General features: G+C 44.0%; 1 protein-coding gene across 1 annotated transcript in view; it reads left to right on the forward strand.

The window, feature by feature from the left end:
* The first annotated feature begins 7,833 nt into the window (after positions 1-7,833).
* ROR1 (receptor tyrosine kinase like orphan receptor 1) overlaps positions 7,834-12,191 on the forward strand; it is a 376,952-nt gene continuing 372,594 nt past the window's right edge. Inside the window, exon 1 of the mRNA XM_028511715.2 lies at positions 7,834-8,459. Coding sequence (XP_028367516.1) covers positions 8,369-8,459 — 91 coding nt within the window. The 5' untranslated portion in view covers positions 7,834-8,368. The remainder of the gene's footprint in view (positions 8,460-12,191) is intronic.

Genomic DNA, 12,191 nt, shown 5'->3' on the forward strand with positions numbered 1-12,191 from the left:
CTTTCTAATCAGTTACTGGATTTTCTTCTTGGAACGTGCTTTCATTATCATCCTGGAAATTCCTTTTGTTTCCTTTTTTCTTGGTTTACTTTCTGAATAACTTATGTATATCCTCTAATAGCTTCCCTGTAGGAGGTGTGTGGTAGTCTGAGTAATGGCTGCCCAGAGAGCTCCAAGTCCTAATCCCCAGAGCCTGTGCATAAGTTCCTTCGCATAGGAAAAGGGACTTTGTAGATGGGATTTTGTGATGACATTATCTTGGATCATCTGAGTGGGTCTTGAGTAATCACAAGGGTCCTTATAAGGGGAAAGGAGATGTGAAGATAGAAGCAGAGGGAGATTTGAAGATGCTACATTACTAGCTTTGAAAATGGAAGAAGGAGCCACGAGTTAAGGAATATAAGAAATGCAGCTCTAGAAGCTAGAAAAAACACATTCTCCCCTAGAACCTCCAGAAGGAAGCAGTCCTGCTGACACCTTGACCTTAGCCTAATGAAACTGAGTTTGGACTCCTAGCCCACCAGACTAAGGGACTAAATATGTATTGTAAAACCAAGTTTCAGTAATTTATTCAGAGGCCAAAGGAATAACACGGAGCACACTGGAGATACTTCTGAGGCTTTGCACATCAGAAAATTTTCTTTTCTCCTTGCAAATGATAGTTTAGCTGAGAATTGTAAGTAGAAGGTACACATTCTTCAGAATTTTGAAAGCATTTCTCCAAGGCTTTTCATCTCAACCATAATAATTATTTCTAATTTCCAGGATTATTGATGTTCATCCCATCTTCCTCCCCTTCTCCATGCCCTCCCGCATCCTGTCTTTGTTTCATAGAAACAGCATCTTCACTTATCTCTCTGAACGTAGGAATGACAGAATGTGTGTGTGTGTGTGCAAGTTTTCTTTTACCTAAATAGTCTATTCCTTTCAAGTTGCTTTTTTTATTGTTTATTTTTTTTAAATCCTCACCTGAGGATATATTTATAGATTCCAGAGACAGAGAGAGGGAGAGAAAGAGGGAGAAAGGGAGGGATGGAGGGAGGGAGGAAGAGAGAAAGAGACAAACATTGACGTGAGAGAGAAACATCAATAGGTTGCCTCATGGACATGCCCTGATGGGGATCAAGCCCGCAGTGTAGGTGTGTGCCCTGACCAGGAATTGGATCCATGATTCTTCAGTTTACAGAATGATGCTGCATCCAACTGAGCCACACTAGCCAGGGAATTTATTGCTTATTTTTATCTCTGCCTTTTAATGTTTAGAACCTCTCCTCTAATGCGACCTTTGACCATCTGGATGTACAATATGACACTGAAAATGGATTTAGGTGTAACTGACATACACTAAACTGGAATTATTTAAAGTGTATGATTTGACAAGCATGTCAGTTGTTAGCTTATTGCTCTCAGTTCTGATTGTACCCTTCAATATATGCTCTGTGATAAACAAGGGAATTTCTTCAAGCATTTCTCCCTTAAAGTAAGCTTTTTCAGCAGCAGGCTCTGGAGAGTCACTGCAGGAGCAGGAGGCTTCTTGTAGTTTCCAGCACAGGCTAAGAGGTGAGAGTGTATGAACATTAGTGGGGGCTGCCCCAGCACAGGTCCTGAATCCGATCTCTCTGCCACCTTCTAGCCTTTGGCCTGATGATCATCTCTTTCTCAGCCTTCTCAACGTGAAAACTGAAGCCCCAGTCTGGCTTGCCTGCAGCATCCTGAGGCTCAGAGGGTTACACACTGAGTAAGTCCCTACAGCTCAACTTTGACTCCAGGGATTGGAGGGCACAGAGCTGCCGCTTCCTCTGCAAGCTCCCACTGTTCATTCATTCTGAGGGCCCCCTGCCCACACCAGCACCCAGACGCCCACTGCAGGCTCACGCCATCAGTTGTCCTCCCCTGCTTGCTCTCCAAACTTCTCTGCTGTCTGGTGGATTGTACCATACCTTCGCCAATGAGGCCTGAATCCTTCCTAAGTCTGTCCTTCTTTAGAGTGCTCTCCCTCAGCGCTAGGGTACCATGAAGATTTCCTTGTATCTTATAGTTACTCTTTTATCATTGTTAATAATTCTTTTCTATTAAACTTCTCCTATTTAGCCTACTGTGTGATTTCTATCTCCTGACTGGATCCAAACTGCTACAATGAGTTTTTTAGTATATAAGTTAAAATTGTTTAATAATAAAATTTTTAATTTATATATTAATCTTAATATATAAATTAAAAAGTTTTAATAAATAAATATTTTATTTATTTATTTTAGAGGGGAAGGGAGGGAGACAGAGAGGGAGAGAAACATCAATGCGTGGTTGCCTCTCACACGCCCCCCTACTGAGGACCTGACTGGCCTGCAACCCAGTCATGTATCCTGACTGGGAATGGAACTGGTGACCCTTTGGTTTGCAGGCCAGTGCTCAATCCACTAAGCTACACCAGCCAGGGTGAATTTAAATTTTTTTGTTTATTGATTTGAGAGAGAGAGCATGTGTGAGAGAGAGACATCAATTTGCCATTCCACCCATTCATGTATTCACTGGTGGACTACTGTATGTGCCCTGACTGGGGATTGAACCTGCAGCCTTGGTGTATTGGGACAATCTTACAAGCAACTGAGCTATCTGGCCAGGGCCTGCTATAATGAGTTTTGACAGATGTATAAGACTGTGAAACTATCACCACAATCAATATAATAAACCTATCTATTACTTCCATAAGGTCCTTGTGCTTATTTGTTATCCATCCTTCCATTTTTCTACCCCCAGGTAACATGATATATTTTTTCATCACTATAGATTAGTTTGCATTTTCTAGAACTTTATATAAATAGAATCATGTAGTATATGTTCTTTTTAAAATTCTGGCTTATTTCACCCAGCATAATTATTTTTATATTGATCCATGTTATTATATATATTAATAATTTATTCTTTGTTATTGATGAGAAGTATATCATTGTATGGATGCACCAGAGTCAATCTGTTTACCTGTTGGTAGACATTTGGGTTGTTTTCCATTTTTATCTGTTACAAATGAAGTTGCTCTAAATTGTCATATGAAAATCTTTGTACAGACATGATGTTTTCGCTTGTCTTGGGTAAACACTGAAAGTGGAGTGGGTGGATCATATTGGAGATGTAGGTTTACCTTTCAACTGCAAAGCTCTTTTCCAAAGTGATTGTACCATTGTTACATTCGTGTCAGCAACACCTGAAAGTTCTAGTTGCTCCATATCATTGCCAACACTTGGTATGGTTCATCTTTTTAATTTTAACCACTTGAGTAGGTATGAGGTGGTATCTCATTATAGTTTTAGTTTGCATGTACCTAATTATTAATGATGTTGAACAGCTTTTCATGTATTTCTTTGCCATCTGTATATCTTTTTTGGTGGCATTTATTCAACTATTTTGCCAATTTTAAAAATTATGTTTTCTTCTTTGTATTGAGTTATAAGTGATCTTTGTATATTCTAGATGGCAGTCCCTAATCAGATGTATTTTTTGCAAATATTATTCCCCAGTCTATGGCCTATTTTTTGTTTTCATAATAATGTCTTTTTAAAAGCAAAAGCTTTTAATTTTGAAGAAGTCCAATTTATTGATTTTTCTTTTATAGCTTATGGCTTTGTGTCTTCTTTAATAAAGCTTTGCCAAACCTAAAAATCACTAAGATTTTCTCCTTATTTCCTTTCAGAAGTTTTATAGGCTACAAAATCCTGGTATTCATTTTGCCAACAATCCCTTACCATCCCTGAACTTTTTGTTATGAGCTTCTGATGATGATACTGGACTGAGAAGATGTCACACGCACACAGCGCCTCAGAGATGAACAAGCAGAACACAACACTGGGTGCCAGAGGGAAGCCAATTTGTCTTTTATCGTCCCCTTTACCTGCTACACAAAGGTGTCTATGAAGCTAATGAAACCGAGTATATGAAACTGTGCTAGAAATCCAGATTGTATGATCTCTAAATGTATGCCCCAATCTGACCCCATAATGTAGAGGTGTATAGAAAAAAGAATAGTAAACAATTCATTGAAAAGGCACCATGACAAACACTGTGTTGAGACTTTTATGTTCAAGGTATAAAGTATAATTATTTTAAACTCAAAATGCCTTTATACAGTTGGCTCTATTACTTTGTCTTTTTTTATCTAAGAATGTTATATTATAAACAAATTAAATAACTTGCTGTTATCAACTAGTTAGGTCTGTTTGTTGCTAGAGCCCATGTTCTTGGTCACTACTAACATATGGCTAAAGAATATTGGCTGCTTGCTGCCTGACAGGCACTGTGCTAGATGCTTTGCAAACATGAACTACTTTAACCTTCAGAGCAAAGATAGATGGTAGGTATTACTATTATGCCTCTTTACAGATGAGGAAACCGAGGTAGAGAGACCCAAAGTCTCATAGCTATTGAAAGCTAGGCCGGGGTTTGGATCCATAACATCTGGCTCCTGAGGTTCCCTCACTGACAACCATCATGCTACGTAGTTTCTACAGGAGAAATGATGAATGTCTATATTTGTTGGGTAAATCAAGTGCATTACCCAAATGAGTTTCTCCCCCCAATAACTTTTTGCAATGTAAGGTAGCTTTTTTTTAAATGTTCTCCTTGGCACCTGACTCCATCCTATTTCTGTTGCCATCCTATTTCTTCTCTGCCTTTCCACTATGACTTCCCGTGGCTGTGCCTTCTGTGTCCACAGTGGTAGTAAACGGAACCACTGCTCTGTGTACTCCTGGGAGAAGCCAGAGTGGATGGCTGCCCCCTTTAGCAAAAATGAGCCTCAGTGGGTCCCCCAGGGCTTGAGCCAGGACCTGAAGAGAGCAGCCCCTCCTAGATTCTGTAATCCGTTTGCATCGACGGCTGGTTTGGTTAAGGGGAGGCAGAGCCATAAGAGGCCTGCAAGAGGATAATTTTAATTGCTTGTAGCTTTTCACACATTCCACTTCTTTGACTCGAGTCACTAGTGTGATAGTGCAGAAAGAGATTTGACTTGGGCTTGAGTCCCCTCTTTTGGCCTTAATTTCGTGACTTTGGGCAAGTTCCTAACCTCATTTCACTTTAGTTTCTTTGTAAAAAAATGGCAGCAAGACTGACCTAAGCAAACTCATGTATGTAGATAGTATAATAATGTCTAACATTTATTAAGTGCCTACTCTGTGCCAGATACTTATAACAGCACTTTATATAAGTTAACTCATTTATCATTCACAACAATATCAATAGGTACGATTATTGTCATCACCATTTTACAGATGAGAAACTGAAGCACAGAGGGACAAAGATATTTGTCCATGGTCATTCAGCAGAGACCAGAGAAGCTGGATTATAAACCTAGGCAGCCTGATTCCAAAGCACTGGCATTTACTCAACTTGCATAAGTATTTCCTTTGTCTTTTTTAAAAAAAATTTTGAACACCTTTTTAAAAAGACTTTACTTGTTTTTTTAGAGAGGGGAAAGGAGAGGGAAAGAGAGGGAGAGAAACATCAATGTGTGGTTGTCTCTCAAGTGCACCCCACTGGGGACCTGGCCTGCAACCCATGCACCCTGACTGGGAATCGAATCGGTGACCATTTGGTTCACAGGCCGGCACTCAGTCCACTGAGCCACACCGGGCAGGAAGAGCCTTTTTTAATCTGTCCTTTAGGAATTAATATGCTATAGGATCTGGGACAACTGAGGGAGTGCTTACCCAGGGCTCGACAGGTTGATGTAGGTTCCAGTTCTGGCTCTGGCCAGCTGTGTGACTTTGGGCAAGGAATTCTCACCTCCCTGAGTCCCATGGTTCTCCTCTGTAAAATGTGGAGGGGGTATTCTATTTAATTTCCAAGGCCCTTTCCAGCTGTCACATTCCTCACGTCTATGATTCTGTGATTAAGTTCCTGGAAGGTTTAAGTACTGATAAAAGTGCCATTAAGTTCTGTATACTCAGCTCTGGCAGCCACTGTTACCTAAGATACCTGGGGTGGGGGTTGGGGCTAGGGTGAGTGGAAGGGGAAGCCTTGTGTTGGCCTCTGTGTGTTGTACTGTAGATGATGGAAGACCTCTCAGCAATGTGCAGTGTAACTGAGTTTCTTCTCATTTCTGGGCCATGGTACATTGCAGCTGACCATCAAAGACAGTTTTCCAACAAGAGGACCTTGTGCAGTAAGTTCCTCAGGCAAGTAACTGGAGATAATTTAGACAGGATTGAATGAGTCTCAGGCAGAGAGATTTGGAGGACAGACCTATTTGGGCGATGAACTAGTTGACCCAAGGCCTCTTTGTCTATCATTCCTTGACCTCAGGTCAGAGTGATAGAAAGAGGGGAAGCTGCTAAGGCAGTTACGGGTACTCGTGCCCTGACGTCCTGGAGAATAAACGACTGTTTGTCCTACATACTTTAGTCATTCACCTGCCTGAAGGCAGAGGGCTGTGAGTCTATGACCTGCTGGGACATACTTTGGGCTACCAAGTCCTTGCTTTCAATGAGGTGACTGCTCATTATAAAATCCCAAAGCTGGGTTATTAGAGGCTATTGTTGCAGCAGTGACAGCCACCAACTGCCACTTGTCATATGCCAGGCTCTAGCCAAGAACTTTTAGCTCCATTATGATAAAGAGACTGAGTCTTGGCTTGGCCACCCACTGTCTGCATGACACTGGGCAAGTCACTTATTTTCTTTTTGCATTTTAATTTCTAAAACTGTAATATGGGGATAACCTATGTAAAAGTGCAAGGTAGTATACCATGTTAGGACTTTTTAAAAAAAGTGTCAATGGAAGATTTATGAGCAAATGCACACAAAGCACTAGGCAAATACAAGGTATTCGATAAATGATCCATAGACTGTGGGCTTCTCAGTGTTCCTCAAGGCAAGACTGCTGGTGCCTCTATTACTTTTGCCTCCTCAGAGCCCAGTACAGGACCTGGAATATAGCAGGCACTCACCACTTTATATGATCAAGGGCTCTCTCCACAGGAAAAAATCAAACTGTTGTGAATATTTATGTATCACAAAATTTGTAAAGCTAAACCAGGAGAAACTGACAAAAACATAGTGTTAGTAGGAGTCTTCAGTGTTTCCCTTTGTCCATGGCAGAGCAGTTGGACAAATATACATACAGGGTCCGGCACAAATAATGCCCCCTTTTAATTATAAAATCATAAGCATGCTATTCTGTAACATAACACTATCACACTAAGCACACCATATGCCATTTTAGGTGAAATGTTTAAATTGCTGTCCATCTCGTGTGAGATATTCACCTACCCTACTGACCATGCTCAAGCAAGTTTTACTTCTGCTGGACCTGTATGTCTCTGTGTGTGTACACACACACATAAATGTGCAGATACAGAAAGCCTAAATAACATGATAAATGCAAAGAGGATCAAATTGAAATAGTCATCTATCTTCACATTCTGAATACAAAAAAGTCCTTTCTTTTTGGAGACTATGGAACATTGACAAAAACTGACCACAGAGAAATAAATCCTTGATAAATCTCCAAAGGGAAGCAATACAGATGACTTTGTTTTCAAGGCAATGAAAGTAGAAATTAAAGACAAAATGGGAAAATATAAATCACTTGGGTCAAGGAGGAAATCAAAAGGGAAATTGTATGATATCAATAAATATTCAATTACCCACGGTCACACAGCTAACAGTGGCAGAACTGACTGACATTGCTGGAATCTGGGCCTCTTAACTAAGCCATTCAGCCACGAACTGGTTTGCAACCCAGGACAAATCTTTCTTGAGCCTCAGTTTCCCCTTCGGTCAAAAGGCCTCGAGGGCCTCCTGGGCTCGGGTCCCATCGCAGGTTGAGGCATGGTGGGGGAGGGGAGGTGGGGGTGCGCGGCCCGCTGGAGCGACAACCTTCTGGGAAGTCGTAGGGTGTGGGTGTTGAGAGGCGGCAGCAGAGGGCGCTGGGCCGCCGGCCTGGGCCCGCGTCTGCCATTGGTTCGGGCTTCGGCTGGAGAGTTGGTGGAAAGTGACAAGTTGAGGGAGGCTGAGAGCAAGAGAGGGAGCGCGAGGAGCAGGAGCTGCCGCAGCCACCACGGAGGGAGCCCCTGACCACAGCCCGCGGGTGCAGGGCTTGCTCTTCTGAGTCCGAGCTGGGGAGACTCGCCTTCCGCTGGTGCCACAGGGGCAGTCCGGGACTGACCGGCCCGCCGAGAGCAGGGCTGGGAAGGCACCGCGCTGACGGGGTCCTGAGGCTGCGGCGGAGGCGAGGGAGCAGGTTAGAAGGACAAAGAACTTTGCCGACGCCCCCGACATCCTGCGGGGAGAGCATCCAGGACGAGGTGGCTGGGATCCCGGGCAGAGCCCGTGGATGTTCTGCGCGTGGCCTGGGAGCCGCCGCCGCCGCCAGAGGAGGAATGCACCGGCCGCGCCGCCGCGGGGCGCGCCCGCCGCTCCTGGCGCTGCTGGCCGCGCTGCTGCTGGCGGCGCGCGGGGCCGCTGCCCAAGGTAAGAGGGGCGTCCGCCAGCGCCCGAGCCCACCCGGCCCTCCGCCACCCTCCTGTCGGCCAGCCCCGCGCTGGGCACCAGGAAGAGCCGCACCCGCCCGGCGGGCGGCCGCAACCCGTCGTGGTTCGCGCAAAGGAGACTCCGGTCACCACAGAGGCAAGCGAGGGTTTGCCCTGGAGCCCAGCTGCGGGCCGGGGGTGCGCCCGGGCACTCTACTGGGAGCCCACCAGCAATTGGCAGCGCTGACAGCATGGAGGGGGTGGCTTTAATGGGGCGATGGGGCACTTCCGTGCTATTCGGGCCCCCACCCCCACCTTTAGCTGGACCCTTGTGGGTGTTCAGGCAAGTTTATCCTAAATAGCAGCCATCCCGGAAGGCGCGGTCCAGGAGGGAGTTTGTGTTTTCCGTGGTTCCTGCGAGAGCCTAGGCTATCCGCAGACCGACCCAAACAAAAGCCCTGTCCTCCTGGATTCCGGCGGCCTCGCCTCTCCACTGGCCCCCGGCTCTTCAGCCTTCTGGAGGGTCACGAGGGAGGCCACAACGTGTGCGCTGCCGCTGCCACCGCCACTTTGTGCAAAATGTGCTGTCAGAGGCGGCCTGCTGCTCATGAGTGTGCACGTGTGTGTTACAAACTAGGGAGGAAAAGCCATCTAATGCATACTTGATTTTGGTAATCTCCAAAGACAATTGCAACAGTTAGAGAAAGACTCCACCGAGAGCCGGAGAGTCTTAGTTCTCTGCGGGAAGCTTGGATCCTTGCTGTGTCTGAGCCGGTACACAATGAGAGGGAAGAGCCCGGCTGCGCCTGTGGAGACAACCGATTCATTCTTTGGAGGTTGGAGGGGGAAAGTTGATTAAAGTCTCCAGGGTCTCGGGCCTCACTTTTAACATGCATCCCTTAAGGAGGTGCTGGAGCCCCTGGATCCTTTCCTCCCCCACTCCCAGCCCAAACCCGTGCAGATAAGTATTCTCTGCTCTTTTATTATGCATCATTCATTTTTTAAGTCAGCGCTGTGTTTAGGAAAAGAAAAGGCTCTGGCTGTTTTGCAGTTGAGGGAAAAAGATCTATTCACTATGGCTTTAGAATTAGTTTTTACTAATTCCTAGCTAATAATTTTCATGGTAGGAAACACTCTGGAAGGAGGTTGTGTGTGTGTGTGCATTTTGATTTCTTAGAGATATTTTGGGGGAAGTGGGACCCACGTTTTCTGAGGATGATTCTGAAACTGATCCTTGAGTGAGGTTGTTCTAATGTGGAGGCTCCTGGGGTAAATACAGCTTTTAATTGCAATTAAGATGTACATCAGCTGAGAGTGGACCTTCGTGGTGAAAATCCTAATGAAATGTAAACTGTTTGGTCACATGGCTGTTTGCTTCCTTGATGCGGAACATCTGGCCCCATGCCACAACACCTGGGTGAAAAGTGAAAAATGGGCCAGGCTGCAAAATCGTGTAAACATCCTGCTGATGTCAGGTTGCCCAGCAAATTCAGGTGGAGATGACCAGGTGATTCTAGCTCAGGTAGGGCTCCTAGTTTTGGGCCTTGGTTAATCTGGTTATATCCTCTGCCCCACTCCTTTACTTCTATATACCTTTCAACAATGGTTGCTTTTAGATCGTGGGGGGTGGGGTGGGGTGGGGAGCGCACTTTTCCGAGGTTGTCTCCCTTTAAACAAATATCCATGCTATGGTTTTGCTGAGGGTAAGACAATTTTGTTATCAGCAGTCACTCAAATTCTGTCTTGTTTAATTGCCTGTAGGCTTTAAAAATTTTTGAACAGTACTGCCTATTCCACACTCTTCAATAATGTGCTCAAATCTATTATTATTGCCTTATTTTGTTGTCTTAGAACTCTCTCCCATTTCTGTGCATATTTGATATTTTCTCTGGAGACAAAGCTTCCAGTGGGTCTCAGATTTACCTTCTTGTCTGATCCAAGATGTCTAAGGTAACTCAGTGGCTCAGGAAATCAGCTTAAAGGGGAGATGTATTTCATTTATTTATTTAAAAAGAAAAAAATCTCAGCATTTCTTTTGTCACTTTGCTACCTTGTTAGCCAGGAGGAGAAAAACCTTTAAATTTATTCTTTCTGGTGTGTGCATTGTTGATTTCCTCACCCATCACCCAGAGCTAAACCTCCCTAAGAAGCTGAAGGCCAGAGCTCAGGAAACTTCCTGGGCCTTTCTCAGAATCCTGTAGATCCTGTGGTCTGGCTACTTGTCGTCAGAGGGAAGTGACCTGCTACTGTGATCGCTGTCATTTTGTAAACCTTCTAATGCCATCTTACTAGGTGTCCATCCTGTCTACCTTTAGAATAGGAGTGTCTTGAGGGTAATAACACTGAGGGCCAAGTCAGCCACCCACCTGTATTGAAGACTGCTGCAAACACTCCCTGGGCAGAGCCACATAGAGGCCCAGTGACCAAAGGGTGCGCTGAAACCGAGTCTGGTGGTGTGTAGAAAATACTGAATTTCCAGTATCACTTCTGCATACTTGGTAGGTTATTTGCTACCCTGATATTCTTCTGATATCAGATATTATCTTCCTGATACTAGGAGTCCTTTTAAAAACTCAAATTCTCTTTCTGATATTAGAAGTCCTTTAAAAAACTCAACTTTAGTCAGTATTTTCCTCTCCATCTCCTGCATGCTGAGCATAGATCTCAAATTAGACTTGAAAGCTAGAAAGTTAGTAAATGGTGTGTCACTTGCATCCATTAGTGTTCAATTTGGCTCTGGTTTGATGGTGACCACACACCCCATTTCAAATACTTTTGAAAATTTTGCTCAGCATCCCATGGAGAATGGAATGCTCTGTAGACTCTATGTATATTGATGTAAATGTTTATCTTCATATGAATGGCATATGTGTACACACATAGATAGTATGTGGTCCATAGATTTTTGTTGAACAAATGGAGAATAACTTTTGGGGGTCATATGTAACATTGTGGTGTTATTTGCTTTCCTAGTAAAAATGCAGCATGGCACATTTTCAAGGTTTGTTTTTTCTTGCCCTATTTTCTAGTATGAAAGAAATGCAGCAGAACTTAATGGTAGAGCTTAATGGTTATTAGCACAGTCATTGGCATTTAATAGACTTGGGTATGAATCTTTTCTCTGCCATGAACTGGGTATGTTGATTAGTTTTTCTGAGCCTTACAGGATTATTATATGAGTTTTAAGTGAAACCACGTATGTCAGTATTGGAGAAGCACATCCAGTCTTCTACCTGGGGTACCTGAAATTTAGGATATGTGGAGCTCCAGAAATAATATACAGAATTTTATGTGCATTTTTGTGGTTTTATGTTTTTAGTTCTAATTTGATTTTCTGAGAAAATTGCAACTCCGAGAGATAGGAACCATTGATTTGGGAGTGTTTGATGCCTGGAGCAATGAATCGCCTTCCTGGGTAGGTGCAAGGAATTTAGGGTTGGTGATGTGTCCTGGGTCTTAGCCCTGACCTGCACAGTCTGCGGAACCTCTACTTCTCACTTTCTAGTTTCCATCCCACCAGGCCGGCTGCTCTTGGGCCTGGGATAAGGTGAAGAACGGAGCCAAGTCCTTTGACCTCCACTAAGAATGTAATTCCCCAAACCCAAGCATTCTGAGATGCTTGTTAGTAGTTTATTTTAATAAACACTTGTGTTTGGGCAAGTCACCATTTTAAGCATTTTGCACGTATAAACTCACTGAATCCTCACAGCAACCCTACAAAGGAGATGAAGTA

The sequence above is a fragment of the Phyllostomus discolor genome, chromosome 5 (assembly GCF_004126475.2).
Source record: "Phyllostomus discolor isolate MPI-MPIP mPhyDis1 chromosome 5, mPhyDis1.pri.v3, whole genome shotgun sequence".
Taxonomy (NCBI): domain Eukaryota; kingdom Metazoa; phylum Chordata; class Mammalia; order Chiroptera; family Phyllostomidae; genus Phyllostomus; species Phyllostomus discolor.